This window comes from Palaemon carinicauda, chromosome 16, assembly GCF_036898095.1.
Source record: "Palaemon carinicauda isolate YSFRI2023 chromosome 16, ASM3689809v2, whole genome shotgun sequence".
Taxonomy (NCBI): domain Eukaryota; kingdom Metazoa; phylum Arthropoda; class Malacostraca; order Decapoda; family Palaemonidae; genus Palaemon; species Palaemon carinicauda.
The window spans coordinates 29,153,335-29,173,018 of NC_090740.1; the positions used below are offsets into that span (position 1 = coordinate 29,153,335).

At 49.0% G+C, this 19,684-nt stretch overlaps 1 protein-coding gene across 1 annotated transcript in view; it reads right to left on the minus strand.

Annotated features, from left to right (window-relative positions):
* The window catches only part of LOC137655173 (zinc finger C4H2 domain-containing protein), a 54,205-nt gene that overhangs the window by 16,078 nt on the left and 18,443 nt on the right, over positions 1-19,684 (minus strand). Inside the window, 2 exon segments of the mRNA XM_068389056.1 lie at positions 3,798-4,007; positions 4,346-4,524. Of these exon segments, the coding sequence (XP_068245157.1) occupies positions 3,798-4,007; positions 4,346-4,524 (389 nt within the window).

Genomic DNA, 19,684 nt, shown 5'->3' on the forward strand with positions numbered 1-19,684 from the left:
TCAGGCTTAGGACCTGCCAGAAGGCATGTTCGGATTCCTGCTGATCTCCTCCTTGCGAGCTGGCAGCTAAGTCTCCTGTCCCAGGGATCTCTTCCTGGGTGAAGCGTGGACGTTCCCCCGGGGAGCCGCGGGTTCCTGGCGAATCCTCGAAGATGATTTCGGGACGGTCTTGGAATCCTTGGATTCCCTCCTGGGAGGGATACAGGATCCCAAGAAAGAGGGTCGAGGAGCCCCTTCCTCACGAGACGACTCTCCTCCACGAAGCGAAGTCTCCCCCCTTGGTGCCGAGGGGAAGACTACCGCTTCACTGGACTCACCCAAGGACGGAAAGGCCTCATCCACGGGAGAAGGAGAAAGCACTCGAGCAGGAGAAGGGGGCTTCGCGACAGACCTCTTGGGAACCAACTTCGCCCTGGGGAAAGTCACCACGAAGTCCACTCCTCTCTTTCTCTTCAGCGCAGGAGAGACAGCCGTTGGTTTGTTGCCCTGATCGGCGAGTGCTGGCTTAATAACCCTCACTAACGCCCGCATCAGAGGACCAAACCAAGTCTGTTGCTCCAAGGACACAGAGTCCGAAATCCTCGCTGGAGGGAAAGGGATCGGGCGATCCTTTGGAGTGGACACCACAGTACCTGCCTTAAAAGAAGGTGGGGAAGAATGATGCACCAACCTCTCTTCAGTATCTTCCTTGTCCTGCACTACCATCCTGCGTTTGGATGGAGGCGATCCCGAGCGTTGTCTAGGAACACGCGTTCCTGCTGCTACCACTGGCTGCGAAATTCGCTGCGAACGATGGTCACGCGAGGACGAACGGTCGCGCGGGCGAGCGATCGCGCAGGCGAATGATCGCGCAGGCGAGCGGTCGCGCGGGGACGCAGGCGAGTGGGCGCGAGGGTGTACAGGTGAACGAGCGAGTGTCCGAGTCGGCGAACGAAAGCGTTGGCGCGATGGCGAGGGAACGCGTTGCCGCGTGGGCGAGGAAGATCGCTGGCGATGTAGATCAACAGGCGATCGGTGGTGAGCTGGTAAGCGCTGACGCGCAGGTGGGCGATGGCGCGTTGTCGCATGGTGACGCGTTGGCGAGCAGAACGCGCAGGTGAATGATCGCGCGATGGCGAGCTAGTAGATGGCGAACCATGTCCCTTCAGAACCTCTGGTCGACGAAGTGTTGGAGAACGCGTGCGCGCAGGTTGTAAATCACGCGGGCGGTCCGGAGATCGCCGATAAACAGATGATCATTGACGCGTAGGAGAACGCTGATGAATAGGTGATACTAAAATCACCTGTGCACGCTGGGGAGCAGGTGAACGCTGGCGAGCAGGTGAACGCTGGCGAGCAGGAGGGCGACGCGTGAGATCCTGTGAAGGAACAGGTGGCGCGGCGCGTTCACGAACAGGAAGATCGTAGGCGCGTGGGCGAACATGTGCTTTTGAAACACGCGCTGGAGAACGCGAACGCTGTTGCCTAGACACAGGATAAGAGAGCTCAGGAGACTGATGGCGCGCAGGGAGTCCAACAGGAATTGCAGGATGGTCAGAGACCACAGGGCGATGATCCTCAAAAGAGCGCTGACAAGCAGGAGAGCGCCTGTGCGCTAACACTGCAGAAGGGCGAGCAGAAGAATGCTGGCGCGCTAAGCGTTCCTCAGGAACCACAGGATGTAGGATGTCCTCAGGAGAGCGCTGACGAGGAGGGCGAACATCAGGAGAGCGCCGGCGAACAGGTGAGCGCTGACGAGCAGGAGAGCATTGACGAGCAGGAGAGCGCCGACGAGCAGGAGAGCGCTGACGATCAGGAGAGCGCTGACGAGCAGGAGAGCGCTGACGAGCAGGAGAGCGCCTGTGCGCTAGCACTGCACGTGGAAGGGAAGAATCCCTTTGCCCCGAAGGGACCATTGTCCGTCGGGTGACGAGTTCCCCAGAAGGTGAAGATCTAGCAGGAGTTGGAGAACGGTCTGCAGAGAGGTCCAAAGGAGCAGGAGCTGTAGGCTGAGTACGACGAGGAGAGTCCCCTTCGGAGGAAGAAGATCCAAAAAGGCGCCTCTTAACCCCCTTATAAGGGGAAGGGAGGCCCTTGCGACGCAGCGTACGGTGAGCCTTACGGCGGAGGCGGCCACGGGGAAGATCATCAGGACCATCAGTCCTCCGAAGGGGAGTCTCAGTCAAGGCACTTCCCTTAGAAGGAAGCTGAACAGCAGAAGAGCCCGTAGGACTCATCTCCCCCTTCGAAGGATGTACGGAAGGGGGAGGAGAGCCGTCAGCACCATCATCCTCAACTGCACCTGCAGAGGATTGCCCAGCCACGTCGGAGGCCTCTGCCACCACGACGTCGACGATAGACAGAGGGTCTACCTCTGCTACCGCCGGCGACTGCTTAACAGCGGCCCCCAACGAGACAAGGTCAATCAAGGCGACCCTGGAGGGCAAGCCCTTAAGCCCCAGGGAAGCCCAAATCTATAAGAGATCATCATTAGACAAGGAGTTATCAATGGCCTCCCCCGGAGGAGGAGGGGGAACCGCCCCGCTATGGGAGGCGACGCCCTCTCCCCTCACCCAAGGTCGGGAAACAGAACTAGGGCCTGCACTACCACTCGGCCGACTCTCCTTAGGAGCCGGACGAGGGGGAGCTTCGGAGGAGGTTTGAGCGGCGAAAGAAGAGTCCCGAGAACCTTCCTCCTTCAAGGCAACCCCCGAAGGAGAACGGTCTCTCTTGGACTTCTTCTTACGCCGGCGGCCAAACCTCTCCCACTGGGAGGCAGACCACTCCCTACACTCACTACACATGTTTTCCTGGTCACACCGTCGGCCCCGACACTGAGGGCAAAGGGTGTGAGGGTCCGTATCTAAGGCTGACATAAAGGTCCCACAAGGGCGGCCGGCAACACCAGGGCACGTACGCATAGTAAGATAATAATAAACGGTAGTCAACTTCAAACAAACACACAAGCTGTAGTAAAGAAAAAGCAGAAAAAAGATTAAAGGCTGTCAACGAGGACGATGAGTTCACCGCCGAGCCAAAAGTGAAGTGAAGCAAGTCACCGGTGTGTGGGGGGGAGGGGTAGCAAGCTACCCTTCCCCTAACCCCCCCTAACTAGCGCGGGGGTAATTAACCTTCGTTAAAACTATTGGCTCGTCATTTCAGCTGCGCTAAAAGGTAAACCCAATGTAAATAGCGTGGTTTGTATTTCGGTTACGGAACAAACAGTATGTAAGGACAATCTTTAAACCAGTTCAGGAAGGAACAAATAATACACCCCCTCATAGTCAGTGGCAGCAGAAACTCCCTCCTCCTATGGAGCACAACGATGTCCATTGAATCAACTTTCTCAGGGTTACAAGGACTTCACCTGGCCCCACTTGCAAGGGAATAAACAGCAAACAGAAAATAGTAATTAACTGGTGGAGGATTGTGGATATCAGCATGTTGTACAGACAATTGTCGCCAGTTACAGTTATCAGGAAAAAACTACAAAACCTCACTTCTTCCTTGATATCCCTTGCACATGACAATCTGCCTACCAATGTATTTAAAATAAAAAGCATATGATGAAAAGATCCAATTGAGGAAAAATGTGTGTGTACCATCCAGCAGCTGAAAACAAAGTGGCTATTCAGTATGCTGGCGAGAGAGCCGGACTGTCTCGCCACCCACCGGTAACTACCAACTCCTTGAATTTTAACAGCAAAGTTACAGCTACACTGAAAATACCACTATTAAAGGACAAGGGTTTGTATACTGTATGTGTAAGAACAAACCAAAATAATTGCCTTATTTCCAAGGGAGGAAAAAGCCTCAACTAAATGATGGTGCTGGGGGCTCCAGGAGGGGCTGGGAGAGGTCTTTGTTCAGCTTTATGAGGTGTAGCTCTTAAGGGTGCCAAGAGAGGTGCTTGTGGAGACAAGAAAGACAAAGGTGCTTCAAGAGCGACCAGGTAGGAAAGATTTAGACCACCCCCACGAAGATCATCGTGTTCCATGCTCCATTCAACTCCTGCTTTCTCAAAGAAACTGAAAAAAAAAAAATAATTTTCTTAATCAGCATCATAAAAGAAAGAAGGTATACTTGCTGGCTGAATGTGTGCCATACCTGAAAGCTTTTTATCTTAAAATATAAATAAATATTTTAGAAGCAGTAAGCACTATTACAAGCCTTCACAGGCCTACTAAGAAACTTAATAAATTATACTCAAAATATAAGTGAGTACTTCCTCAAATGTATTATTGTTTAAAAGTAACTTGCATATAATTTCAAATATTTTTGTCCCAATCTTTGCAGTAGACATAAAAACTGAGCTAAGGTGTTAGAAAACACTCCCCAAAAAACAATAGCATATTTGTAAACTTACTCTGAGGTTACTGGATCATCTTCAGAATTTAAATTTGGAAGACTCAGATCTTAGCCAAGCTGCTGCTGAGCCATCCGGCTAATGTCTTGCTTTAGCGGGTGGTACTCATCATACAGACGACGGACATGATTCAAACTCTTGTTGCGATACTCTTCTGCAGACTTTATGATACTCTCCATCTATGCAGATATAAGTGCATATCAGCTATCTTCATTACATACTTAGCAACTCAATTGAAAAACTGCAATTTTGCATATCTATACACTATAAAAAGATTTAAAACAATGGCTTTACTATAAAAATAAAAACATTAATCCCATAACATTGTTGAATATAAAAGAAAAAATCCAGAATCTTATGCTTAAAACCTTAATTTAGCATTGACCTCAAGTACTGTACTTTTAACTACTACAATGATGAACTAGTACCTGAGTTTACAGCTCTTATTTTGTGCCTATGATAATCATGCTTACAAGTGTGTTGCAATGAAAAAAAAAAAAAAAACTGGTCTCTTTTGACAGCTGTAACATCTTTATTATTACTAGCTAAGCTACAACCCTAGTTGGAAAAATGTTATTTTCATTAGTAAAATAAATTTTTGAATATACTTACCCGATAATCATGTAGCTGTCAACTCCGTTGCCCGACAGAATTCTACGGAAGGGATACGCCAGCGATCGCTATACAAGAGGGGGGTGTACTCACAAGCGCCACCTGTGGCCAGGTACTGCAGTACTTCTTGTTGACACCACCTCAATTTTTCCTCGGTCCACTGGTTCTATGGGGAGGAAGGGTGGGTCAATTAAATCATGATTATCGGGTAAGTATATTCAAAAATTTATTTTACTAATGAAAATAACATTTTTCAATATTAATCTTACCCGATAATCATGTAGCTGATTCACACCCAGGGAGGTGGGTGAAAACCAGTGTACATGTATATCAAGAAGCTAAGTATCCCGTATTTCATATTATCAGTTATTCAAAATAACAATGAAATTATAAGTACCTGGTAAGGAAGTCGACTTGAGCCATTACTATGCCTTAAATAAGTTCGTCTTCCTTACTGAGCGCAGCGTTCCTCTTAGGAGGCTGAACAACTCTAAGGTGCTGAAGTATCAAGGGCTGCAACCCATACTAAAGGACCTCATCACAACCTTTAACCTCGGCGCTTCTCAAGAAAGAATTGACCACCCGCCAAATCAACAAGGATGTGGAAGGCTTCTTAGCCGACCGTACAACCCATAAAAAGTATTCAAGAGAAAGGTTAAAAGGTTATGGGATTATGGGAATGTAGTGGCTGAGCCCTCGCCTACTACTGCATTCGTTGCTACGAATGGTCCCAGGGTGTAGCAGTACTCGTAAAGAGACTGGACATCTTTGAGATAGAATGATGCGAACACTGACTTGCTTCTCCAATAGGTTGCATCCATAACACTCTGCAGAGAACGGTTCTGTTTGAAGGCCACTGAAGTAGCCACAGCTCCCACTTCATGTGTCCTTACCTTCAGCAAAGCAAGGTCTTCTTCCTTCAGATGAGAATGTGCTTCCCTAATCAGAAGCCTGAATAGTAAGAAACTGAGTTCTTAGACCTTGGAAAAGAAGGTTTCTTGATAGCACACCATAAGGCTTCTGATTGTCCTCGTAAAGGTTAAGACCTTTTTAGATAGTACCTAAGAGCTCTAACTGGGCAAAGTACTCTCTCCAGTTCATTCCCCACCAAGTTGGACAGGCTTGGGGTCTCGAACGACTTAGGCCAAGGACGTGAAGGAAGCTCGTTTAGCAAAAACCGAGCTGCAAGGAACATGTAGCCGTTTCAGATGTGAAAACAATGATCCTGCTGAAGGCGTGGATCTCACTTACTCTTTTAGCTGTTGTCAAGTACACGAGGAAAAGAGTTTTTAATGTGAGGTCCTAAAAAGAGGCTGATTGGAGAGGTTCAAATCTTGATGACATAAGGAACCTTAGGACCACGTCTAGATTCCAGCCTGGAGTGGACAACCGACGTTCCTTTGAGGTCTCAAAAGACCTAGGGAGGTCCTGTAGATCTTTGTTGGTGGAAAGATCCAAGCCTCTGTGGCGGAAAACCGCTGCCAACATACTTCTGTAACCCTTGAGAGTAGGAGCTGAAAGGGATCTTACTTTCCTTAGATGTAACAGGAAGTCAGCAATCTGGGTTACAGTGGTACTGGTTGAGGAAACTGCATTGGTCTTGTACCAGCTACGGAAGACTTCCCCTTGAGACTGATAGATTCTGAGAGTGGATGTTCTCCTTGCTCTGGCAATCGCTCTGGCTGCCTCCTTCGAAAAGCCCCTAGCTCTTGAGAGTCTTTCGAAAGTCTGAAGGCAGTCAGACGAAGAGCGTGGAGGTTTGGGTGTACCTTCTTTACGTGAGGTTGACGTAGAAGGTTCACTCCTAGAGGAAGAGTCCTGGGAATGTCGACCAGCCATTGCAGTACCTCTATGAACCATTCTCTCGCGGGCCAGAGCGGAGCCAACCAACGTCAGCCGTGTCCCTTTGCGAGAGGAGAACTTCTGAAGTACCCTGTTGACAATCTTGAACGGCGGGAATGCATACAGGTCGAGATGGGACCAATCCAGCAGAAAAGCATCCACGTGAACTGCTGCTGGGTCTGGAATCGGAGAACAATACAACAGGAGTCTCTAGGTTATCGAGGTAGCGAACAGATCTATGGTTGGCTGACCCCACAGGGCCCAAAGTCTGCTGCAAACATTCTTGTGAAGGGTCCACTCTGTGGGGATAACCTGACCCTTCCGGCTGAGGTGATCTGCCATGACATTCATACCGCCCTGAATGAACCTCGTTACCAGCGTGAGCTTTCGATCTTTTGACCAGATGAGGAGGTCCCTTGCGATCTAGAACAACTTCCACGAAAGAGTCCCTCCCTGCTTGAAGATGTAAGCCAGGGCTGTGGTGTTGTCAGAGTCCACCTCCACCACCTTGTTAAGCTGGAGGGACTTGAAGTTTATCAAGGCCAGAAGAACCGCCAACAACTCCTTGCAATTGATGTGAAGTGTCCTTTGCTCCTGATTCCATGTTCCCGAGCATTCCTGTCCGTCCAAAGTCGCACCCCAGCCCGTGTCTGATGCGTCCGAGAGGAGACGGCGGTCGGGTTTCTGAACAGCCAAAGGTAGACTTCCTTGAGAAGAAAGCTGTTCTTACACCACGCGAGAGAAGACCTCCTCTCTTCGGAAACAGGAACTGAGACCGTCTCTAGCGTCATGTCCTTTATCCAGTGAGCAGCTAGATGATACTGAAGGGGGGGGAGGTGGAGTCTCCCTAACACGATGAACAGGGCCAGTGATGAAAGTGTCCCTGTTAGACTCATCCACTACCTGACTGAGCATCGGTTCCTTCTCAGCATGCTCTGGATGCATTCTAGGGCTTGGAAGATCCTTGGGGCCGACGGAAAAGCCCGAAAAGCTCGACTCTGAAGATCCATACCCAGGTAGACAATGGTCTGGGATGGGACGAGCTGAGACTCCTCAAAATTGACCAGGAGGCCCAGTTCCTTGGTCAGATCCATAGTCCATCTGAGAATCTCCAGACAGCGACGACTTGTGGGAGCTCTTAAAAGCCAGTCGTCTGACGGAGCCGGACACAAGATCATGGTACTGCTGCACAGTCTGTGAACTGTCAACCATGGGGAAGCGAGGAAGTACAGTGACAACCCGAAGCTGTCTAGACTGTCTGGGTCGTACAGACAACTCCTTATCGGGTTGCTGAGGTTGCCGCACTGCGTCACAACAAGTCACTTCTGCTGGTTGTTGAACGTCTTCCCAGTGACACACTGACTCCTTAAACAAAAAATCCTCTAACAAGGACTAAGCTTGGACTGCATGTCTTGCAACACAGCTCAAGGTCTATGGGAGCAGGTGTGGTAACAGACGGGGTTAGCGACTGAAGTGGAACCATTACCTTCCCTGGAAGCATGTTATGCTTAAATAAAAGTCCATAGGAGGCTACGCAGCTAAAGGCTCCTCTCCAAATGACAGAGTCCTCAAGGGAATATCAGAAGGAGGGAGAACAGCACTTTCTCATCTACAGGGACCATATCCGAGAAAAGCTAAGTTCTCTCAGTGAGGGTTTCACTGGTGCAAAAGCAGCAGACTAGAAGGCAACGTTATGAAACTGCTTGACAGTCTAGTGAGTTGGCAACAACCAAAGATGTGTGACTGAGAAGCATGCGGTAAGGTATGCAGAGCATGCTGTATGCAGAGCATGCTGTATGCAGAGCATGCTGTATGTAGAGCATGCTGTAAGGTAAGCAGAGCATGTTGCATGGCGTGTAACATTTCTCAGAAATTCCATGACCAGTGCTAGATTGAGTAATATCGCATTACTGTCCATTGAAAGTGCACGTGCCGAGGGAATTGATTAGACTGTTTTGTTGATGAATTTGATAGCCGGCATGATAATCGTAGAATTAAGCTGCACTAAATATACGTACTATAATCTACTTCACCTCAGGAAAGGGAAACTCGCCCTGTTGGCAACACTGCATAACTTCATGCATGCTTGCATGGGGTTTTAATATCAACATAATATTTACATTACATTCATAACTCATGATTCATTTCTGTTTTGAAGGTATTTTTGCCATAATTGCGATTTTGTTAAAAATATATTGCAAGGAATACATATATATATTTTTTTTTTTTTTTTTTTTTTTTTTTTTATAAGTAATAAGAATAACCTCCATTATCATAATGTTTGTGTAGGCATACATGTATATGATTACAAATGCAAGTTATGAAAGTAATGAGGTGTTATTATTGTCATTTGTTATTTCAAAGTTGACTGGGAAGAGGCTCAAGTTTGAGGAGAAAGTGGCAGATGCATGCGTTGAGGTGGCTGACTCATAGCATGAGGTTCCTGCCTTAAGAGTTGCGCTTGCCTCAAGGGTTGAGGTGGCTGCGCAGAGAGAGGCTCTTGACTCACGAGTTGAGGTTCTTGAGGTGTGAGCTGCGAGAGTTGAGGTAGCGGCTGCGCAGAACGCAGTTCCTGTCTCACGAGTTGAGGTTCCTGAGGAGCTAGCCTCAAGAGTTGAGGCTCTCGCCTTGAGGAAAGTTGAGGTAGCAGCTGCGAGAGCTGAGGTGGCTGCCTCAAGGATGGTAGAGGTTGTCGTACCTCAAGAGGTTGTTGCCTCGAAGATGGTCTAACTGCAAGAAAATCTTGCCTCAAGGCATAAGACTCCTGCTCCCATTGTTGAGGTTGCCTTAAGGAAGGTTGAGGTTGCTGCACAACGCTGGTAACTGGCAACTCCGAACGCGGTAAGGTAGCTTAAGGAACCTCAACTTCGTACGCCTGGCAGACTGGACTGCGGTGAGGCGGAGCGCTCGCAGGAGGAGGTGTAACCTTCTCAGCCTGAAACTCACGCATTAAGACCGCAAGCTGCGACTGCATGGACTGCAGCAAAGTCATCTTGGGATCAACAGACGATAAGGTCTGTTGAGGCAAAGCCTTAACAGAAGATGAGGTCTGTTGGGGCATCGCCTTACCTCTCTTAGGAGGTGTGCAGTCACCTGATGACTGCGGAGAGTCAGAGCTAACCCAATGACTGCATCCGGGTTGTTGAACTCTAGAGGACTGGACTTTACGTTTAAGAGGTCTTGAGACCTGAGTCCAGCGTTTTCTCCCCGAAATTTCTTCTGCAGACGAGCAAAATAAGGGCTCAATCGTCTGCGGGTGGGAGTGACGGTCTCTGTAAGACACGCCCGCAACCACCGAGGATACTTCTGTGCGCCGATCAAGGCCTGCCGAACCCTTTTGCCCTTCGACATTGCTTCTCCCCTGGGCTTGGGAGCTTGCAAGAGGTCCCGGACTGGGAGGACGACTGGCACGCACAGAAGTACCCTCACGCACAACACTGACACACTTTGCGCTAATCACTTATCACTTTTGATTTTCTGTTTGCACTTATTTCACTGAACTCGAAACTTTAAGTGGTTTGTACCTGAAACACGCAATTCTATCCTTCCTTAAAACTTAGTAATTGCGAAAACAGAATTACAATGTAACAGAAAAATCTAATGAAAGATAAATAATTCAGTGGCTGGAAAGAGACTAAACACTAGATCAAATAAACTACGTTTAAAATCTCTCACCGCATAAAGCTTGAGAACAAGAAAAAAACTCTAGAAACGTTTACCTTCTTCCCCTAAAGAGACTAGGGAGAAGAGCAAAAACGATAACAACGTTACTCGCTTGAACGAAACGTTTATCCTCCTCTTTCTCCCTCCGTCTCTATCTCTCTCTCTCTCTCTCTCTCTTGACTTAGAACCTGAGAGAAGAGCCCAATCATATATATCGTTAAAACATATTATTGTTAAAGGAAAAAAACTGAAATATTTCCCAAATAAAAAGTTCCTTTATTAGAATTAAAACCATTAAGCTAAGAAAGAATGAACAAAACGCTAGAAACGGTTACTCTTACTGCAACGTGACACCGTGAAAATTCTCTCTCTATCGTAACGATAGAGCGCAAGTTGAACGTTCTGAACGTCAACAACTGCAGAGACAAAACAAAACGTTAGTTCAACTTTGAAAACAGTACGAGACTATCAAAGAAATTCTTTCAAAAACATTAAAATAGCATAATATGTTAACAGGTAAAACCGAAATGACGGGCTCAATGTTAATTAACTTCGGTACCAAGAAAAGACCGCCTACTATTAGGAAAGGTCGAATATAAACAAATATAAAAATTAATTTTAATAAGTTTATAATAAAAGGAAGTTAATCGAAGAGGCCTATAAAAGGCGGAGAGATATAAAATAAATCTATAACTTTTGTTAAGCAAAATTAAGAAAGAGAGTCTATACTCTCTTAGACACCAACACTTCCGTCTAAGGGAAGGGTCGGCCATTTAAAGGTGAAAGAGAGTTCATACTCTCTTCGTCACCATAATTAATAAAATTAATTCCAAAAGCTAGCTAAGCTAATAATAAAACTTCCTGAATAGCGAAAGCTGAAATCTTAGAGCAATACTTCACCAAAAACCGTGAATAAGACTCCAAAATTATAAGCGTATCCATGAACGTCTTGCCGGAAGCACGACAGAGGAAAAATTGAGGTGGTGTCAACAAGAAGTACTGCAGTACCTGGCCACAGGTGGCGCTTGTGAGTACACCCCCCTCTTGTATAGCGATCGCTGGCGTATCCCTTCCGTAGAATTCTGTCGGGCAACGGAGTTGACAGCTACATGATTATCGGGTAAGATTAATATTGAAAAGTAGGATGTTGTAACCCAAATGGGGTCCTAAAGGGTAAAATAATCCAGTGAGGAAAGGAAATAAATAAACTACCTGAGAAGTAATGAATAATTAAAATATTTTAAGATCAGTAACAAAGTTAAAATAAATATGTCACATATAAATTACAAGGAAAGACTTATGTCAGTCTGTTCACTACCAAAACATTTGCTGCAAGTTTGAACGTTAGAATTTCCACTGATTCAACTGGCCGATTAGAGAGATCATTCCACAATCTGATCACAGATGGAATAAATATCTAAAATACTGTGTAGTATTGAGCTTTATGATTGAAAAGGCATGACTGCTAGAATTAACTGCATACCAAGTACGTACTATGTACAGGATAGTAAAATCTGGGAAGATCTGAATACAAAGGACGGTCAAACTTATGAAAAATCTTTTACAACAGGCATAAAAATGTAACTGAATGACAGTGACAAAGATTAATATCTAGATTAGGACTAAGATATCTAATAGACGGCAAGTTCTTGTCTAACATATTAAGATGAGATTCAGCAACTGAAGCCCAGACTGAAGAACAATATCCTAAACAAGGCAGAATGAAAAAATTTAAACTTCTTCAAAATAAATCAATCACCAAAAATTTTCAAAGACTTTCTCAGTAAGCCAATTTTTTGTGTAATTAATGAATAAACAGACTGAATTTGTTTCTAAAAAGTAAATTTGCTATCAAGAATCACATCCAAAATTTTAAAGGAGTTGTATAGAGTTAAAACTGAAAAAAATTGGAGGTAATTTGTATATTTCTTAACAATACAAACTTGGGAAAACAACTAAACCCACCAGTGGGAAAGGGGTTCCCCAAGGATAAGCGGACAAACTAGAGACTATGCCCTCCTTCCACCAGCTAAATATGGCCGTTGGCCCATCGCCGCATGAAGGAGTGCGGCGTCGAGTGCTGTAAAAGTTGAATTACAAACTGTTATTATTTCAAATTTAGAAAAAACATTCCGGTGAGTAAACTAACCCGCGTATTGGGAAAGTTTTCCCCCCACAAAAGATCTGCCAGCCGCCTACATAATGAGGGAGAGCGGCGTCGTCAGCGAGGAAGAGCAAAACCGAAGTCAAGTTCTGGGAAGGCCACAAGCAGTCTTCCTTCAAAGAGCTCGCAGGGAGAGAGCGACGTTAACATCCGAACGGAGGCGTATTCACACGAGGTTCTCCCTCGGGGACGGCTCCCCTGCAGCGGAGGCAGGGTCACTAGGGGAAGGTCACCAGCCTAGAGGTTGTCAAGCATCTAAGGAGGGAAGATCGTAAGAGAAGGTTCTCCGCCCTTGAGAACCTGCCGCACTACGCTGTTACACAAACAACAACATTCACTGTAATGAAAGGAAAGCTTAAATATATACAAAAACATTACATGAATGTTTTCATATCTAAAAAACAAGTCTATATAAGAATATAAAAAAAATGGCCGGTTAAGTATGGGGTGGAGAGAGAGACAACGTCTCTCTCACCAAACCAAAAGCAAAGTGGGTACTTAGCCTAGGTGTGTGAGTGAGGTTAACCCTCGCAAAAAGTCTTATGACTCGTCTTTCAGCATCGCCGAAAGTAACATTCCCTATAAATAGCAAAGGTAACTGAACAATATCAATATATCAATGTAGAGACCAAGATGTTGAGGAGCCACTGTGCTTTACCTACTCACAATCATACTAAGAGTTTTGTTAGGGTTCAACTTCATGCCCCATAATTTGTACCATGAACTAATTTTAGCTGGATTTCTATTAAGCAACCCCACATCCACATTTAAGAGATGGAATTGATGCAAATAGAGTAGCATCATCTGCATATGCAACAAGCTTGTTTTCTAGGCCAAACCTCATATGTGTATAGCGTCATCTGCATATGCAACGAGTTTGTATAGTATATAGTATACTGTAGTATGAAAAGTAATAAGCCAAGAACATTATCCTGAGGAACACCAGATATCATATTCCTGTACACACTATGGTGCTCACCAACAACTATTTACAATCTATTACTGGTACTTAAAAATTCAATAATGATGCTAAGAAAAGACTCGCCTACTCCCAACTGTTTGAGTTTGAAAACAAAGGCCTCATGACTAACACAGTCAAAAGCAGCACTAAAATCAAGGCCAATCATGCAAACTTCCTGACCACAATCAAGGGATATCTGTAGAGCATTGGAGATTGTTAGAAGGGCATCACATGCTCAAGGTCTTTGCAAAAGCCAAATTGCAAATCAGGGAACATATGATTACCTTTAGCATGCCTATTGTTTTTTTGGCCAAAATACATTAAAAATATGACAAATTCAGAGATAATTTGTATTTTTCCTAACCATACAAACCTTAGCTATTTACATTGGGTTTACCTTTTAGCGTAGCTGAAATGACGAGCCAATAGCTTTTAACGAGGGTTAATTACCCCTGCGCTAGTTAGCGGGGGAAGGGGAAGGGATAGCTTACTACCCCTCGCCCCCCACACACTGGTGATTTGCTTCACTTCACTTAGAGGTAGGACTTGACTTGGGGGCCAGGGCTGGCGGGCAAATATGTGTAAATAGCTAAGGTTTGTATGGATAGGAAAAATACAAATTATCTCCGAATTTGTCATTTGTTCCATAACCGAAATACAAACCACGCTATTTACATTGGGTGACTTACCCCTTAGGAAGGGTGGAAAGTCCCCAGCCTTACTGAGTTCGGCTTTGCCCGGGGACTCCATCCCTCAGTGAGTAGCACTTGAGAGAAGGAGCCCCTGTACCTCACAAGTTCCTTGCTTCGCTAGGAACGAGTGGCCTACATAAGTTGTGTGTGGAGGAAAGTGTGACTCGTCCTATGAAGATGACCTTGAGACCTTTAGATAGGAATCTAGGATAGAACGTTCCCAATACCACCTCGTCAGGGTATGGGGGACGCAACAGTATTAAGCTTAATACTAGGAGCACAAGGAAGCATGGGTTACCCGCAGAGGTCGAGGTCAGCTATGCGAGGACCAGGATGCTGCTTCCCCAAGAGAGGGGAGAATGAAGAAAGAAGTAAGGGTCAGACATACTCTTTCATTCACGCAGACTAAAACCGGGTAACAACACCCTCAACCTACTGCTACTTGTCCATAAAGGAGCCTGAGGTTAGACCAGCTGTTGTGCAGCCACCACAGGGCCGATAGAAAACGTATCGAGGCTCCTGTGGGTCACGTCCTGCAGGTAGTGGGCTGTGAAGGTCGTCTGACGCTTCCAGACCCCAGCTTGAAGCACCTGCGTCACAGAGAAGTTTCTCTTGAAGGCCAGGGACGTAGCAACACCCCTGACATCGTGTGCCCTAGGGCGACGTGACGGAGGAGGGTCTGGATTCAAGGCGTGGTGGATAACCCTTCGAATCCAAGCTGAGATGGTGTTCCTGGTGACCCTCCTCTTCGTCCTGCCTGTGCTCACAAACAATGCTCGCACTTGAGGACGGACTGCAGCCGTTCTCTTCAAGTAGTACCTCAGATACCTCACTGGACATAGTAGCAGCTGGTCTGGGTCGCTTGTTACAGAGCGGAGACTCGCGATCCTGAAAGAGTCGAACCGAGGATCCGGCACTCCAGGATTCTGAGTCTTGGCCACAAACTCAGGGACGAACCTGAACGTTACTTCCCCCCATCCCCTTGAATGGGCGATGTCGTACGAAAGACCATGAAGTTCGCTAACTCGCTTGGCCGAAGCCAAAGCGAGCAGGAAAGCCGTCTTCCAAGATAGGTGGCGATCGGAGGCCTGGCGTAATGGTTCAGAGGGAGGTCTCTTAAGAGCCCTGAGGACCCGAACCACGTTCCAAGGAGGAGGTCTCACTTCCGACTGGGGGCAGGTAAGCTCATAGCTACGTATGAGTAGAGAGAGTTCTAGCGAGGAAGAAATGTCCACGCATTTCAGCCTGAAAGCCAAGCTTAAGGCTGAGCGATAGCCTTTCACTGCCGAGACAGAAAGGCGCATTTCCTCCCGCAGATATACGAGGAAGTCCGCTATTGCTGGAATAGTGGCATCGAGTGGAGAGATACCCCTTCCACGACACCAACCACCAAAGACTCTCCACTTCGCCTGGTAGACTCCCTCAGAGGACTTTCGCAGGTGCCGAGATATTCTCTCCGCAACCTGTTGCGAAAAGCCTCTCTCCGTGAGGAGACGCTGGACAGTCTCCAGGCGTGAAGCCGAAGCGAGGCCACGGCCTTGTGAGGGACGCCGGAGTGGGGTTGTCTGAGAAGCTCGTGTCGTGGAGGAAGCCCCCTCGGGAGCTCCGTCAGGAGCTGCAGAAGGTCCGGGAACCATTCCGCGTGATGCCATAGCGGAGCTACCAGAGTCATCGAACAGTTGACCGATAGTCTGGTCCTGTTGAGCACCCTTCTCATCAGACAGAATGGTGGGAAGGCGTACACGTCGATGTTGTCCCACCGTTGCTGGAAAGCATCTTGCCAGAGAGCCTTGGGGTCCGGGACTGGGGAGCAGTATAGAGGCAGCTTGAAATTCAACGCTGTCGTGAACAGGTCCACGGTCGGGGAACCCCACAAAGTCAGGACTTTGTTGGCTATCTGCGAGGCCCTGCTCAGACTGTTGGCAAGCACATTCCTCTTGCCAGGAATGAAGCGAGCTGATAGTGTTATCGAGTGGACTTCGGTCCACCTCAGAATCTCTACTGCAAGATGGGATAGCTGCTGCGAAAAAGTGCCTCCCTGCTTGTTGATATAAGACACTACCGTGGTGTTGTCGCTCATCACCACCACGGAATGACCCGCCAGGGTCCGTTGGAACTGTTGAAAGGCCAGAAATACGGCCTTCAACTCTAGCAGGTTGATGTGCAGGCACTTTTCTGATTCTGACCAAAGGCCTGAGATCCTCTGGTTCAGAACGTGCGCCCCCCTCCCTTCTTTTGACGCGTCCGAAAACAGTGTCAATTCCGGGGGGAGGACGAGAAGACTCACTCCCTTTCGCAGGTTCTCGTCAACCAGCCACCACCGCAGGTCCATCCGTTCCAAAGATCCTATCGGGACCTGAACGTCCGGGGAATCGGATCATTAATTCCACCGGGACTTGAGCCGCCACTGTAGGGATGTCATCCTGAGGCGGCCGTTGGGAACCTGACGAGCCAGGGAGGACAGGTGACCTAAGAGACGCAACCACGATTGGGCGGGAAGCTCTTCTCGCCTGAGGAAGGGTTCCGCCACCCTCCTCAGCCTTGCTATCCTGTTGTCTGATGGAAAGGCTTTGTGGAGATTGGTGTCTATCAGCATGCCTAGATAAACCAGTCGTTGGGACGGCTGCAGAGAGGACTTCTCGAGGTTTACCACGATCCCCAGATCCTGGCAAAGACCTATAAGCCTGTCTCGGTGCCGAAGAAGGGTCGACTCCGAGTCTTCTAGGATCAGCCAGTCGTCCAGATAACGAAGGAGACGAATGCCGTTCCTGTGCGCCCAAGATGAAATCAGGGTGAACACTCTGGTGAACACCTGAGGAGCTGTGGAGAGATCGAAACACAGCACCTTGAACTGGTAGATCTTGTCGTCTAGGCAGAATCTCGAGTACTTCCTGGAAGACAGATGGATTGGGATCTGGAAGTACGCGTCCTTTAGATCCAGTGTGCACATGAAGTCTAGAGGTCTCACCGCAAGTCTGACCGTGTCCGCTGTCTCCATGCTGAACCGAGTTTGCTTGACAAACCCGTTCAGAGCCGAGAGGTCGATGACAGGTCTCCAGCCTCCAGACGCCTTCTTTACAAGAAAGAGTCGACTGAAGAAGCCTGGGGAGCCGTCGACGACCTCCTGGAGAGCACCTTTCTTGAGCATGGTCCCGACTTCCGCCCGAAGGGCCAGCCCCTTTGCCGATCCCGTGGCATAGGAGCTCAACGACACTGGATTCGCTGTCAGGGGAGGTTGAGATGTTATGAACGGGACGCGATAGCCTTGGCCGATCACTGAAACCGTCCAAGCATCGGCCCCGTGTTGCTGCCACCTGTGCACGCAACGTTGAAGGCATCCCCCCACAGGTGGACACGCGGGGGGACTGCCACTCCTAGGGTTTGCGGCCGCGGTCGCTCCCTCTAGGAGTCTTGCCTCCCCTGGAGGACTTACCGCCCCTCTTGACCTTGACTGCAAAGGGCTGGGGCTTAGACACCACTTTCTTAGCTGCCGGTGCCTTCTTCGGTGCCTTACGAGGCTGCTGCTGCTGTTGCTGCTGAGCTGGAGGCTTATAGGGCCGAGCTACTGTATAAGGGCCCTATGGAGGAGGGAGTCCGTGCTAGATTTCCTCCACCTCTCAGCCGTTCACTCCATATCCTGTGGCTCCAACAGATTCTCCCCAAGGAGAGAAGCATGTCTGAGCCTACAGACATCCACGGCGGGGACCTTCGGGTGGAACCTCTCGGTCACCGTATCGCGCCGCCTCAACACCGAGTTGGCCCATAGGGTGGTGACCTGGTGCGCCAGGAACTCAATGGAGCGGGTGCCCGAGAGTAAGAAGGTCTCCAGGGCCTTCCTATTGGTCTCCTTAGACAAGTCCTCGGAGCGCAATAGGATGCCTAGAGTTCCCAGCCATATATCCAGCCACGAAGTGGCCTGCATGGCGCACTTCGCGACCTTCTCATGGCTCAGGATCTCCGACGCCGAGAACGACACTTGCCGGGCGGAGAGCTTCTCGAGGGGAACTCCCTTAGCCAGCTCCTCTACGGAGTGATGGAGAGGAAGAGCGAGACTAGACTCACCCAAGATCTCAAAATACCTCCTCTGCTGGAGACGAGGAGGTGGGATGAGTTTGTTCCCGGCAGAGGAACGACTGGAGGAGGCAAGAATCGCGAGCTGGGCATTGGCCCTGGCTCTGGCACTCTTCAATCCCCGAGACCAGGGCAGAGCCGCACTGGTCTTAGGGGCCTTCTGAACGTCGAACACTTGGTCCAGGACCGTGTCCTTGCCTTCTCGGGGGGCGATCACGGGATCCATGAACCCGTTGAGTTGCCTCATCAGGCTCAGGACCTGCCAGAAGGCATGTTTAGATTCCTGTTGGTCTCCTTGCGGGCTGGCAGCTAAGTCTCCCGTCCCCGGAATCTCTTCCTGGGGCGAAGCATAGACGTTCTCCCGGGGAGCAGCGGGTTCCTGGCGAATCCTTGAAGACAGTTTCGGGATGGTCTTGGAGTCCTTGGGTTCCCTCCTGGGCGGGATACAGGATCCCAACAAAGAGGTTCGGAGTGCCCCTTCCGCGCGAGACGATTCTCCTCCATGAAGAGAAGGCTCCCCCCTTGATGCCGAGGGGAAGACTATCACCTCACTGGACTCACCCGAGGAAGGAAAAGCCTCATCCACGGGAGAAGGAGAAAACGCCTGCGAAGTGGATGGGGCCTTCCCGACAGACCTCTTAGGAACCAACTTCTCCCTGGGGAAAGTCACCACGAAGTCCACTCCTCTCTTTCTCTTCAGCGGAGGTGAGGCAGTCGTTGCCTTGTTCCCCTGATCGGCGAGTGCTGGCTTCATAGCCCTCACTAACGCCCGCATCAGAGGACCAAACCAAGTCTGTCGCTCCACGGACACAGAGTCCGAAATCCCCGCTGGAGGGAAGGGGATCGGGCGATCCGTCGGAGTGGACACCACTGGACCTGCCTGAAAAGGAAAAGGGGAAGAAAGACGCACTGACCTCTCTGAAGTGTCTTCCCTGTCCTGCACAAGGGTCCTGCGCTTTAGTGGAGGCGATCCTGGGTGCGGTCTGGTGACACGCGTTCTTGCTGCTGTCACGGGCTGCGAAATTCGGCGCGAACGGTGGTCGCGCGGGCGCGCAGGCGAGCGGTCGCGTGGGCGAGCGGTCGCGTGGGCGAGCGGTCGCGTGGGCGAGTGGTCGCGCGGGCGCGCAGGTGAGCGGTTGGGCAGGAGCGCAGGCGAGTGGGCGCGAGGGCATACAGGCGAACGACCGCGTGGGGGAGCCGGTGAACGATTACGTTGGCGCGTCGGCGAGGGAACGCGTTGTCGCGCGGGCGAGCGAGAACGCTCCAAAGATCGCTGGCGACGTTGGTCAGGAGACCTGTAGTGCGTGGGAGAGCGATTGCGAGCAGGCGATCGG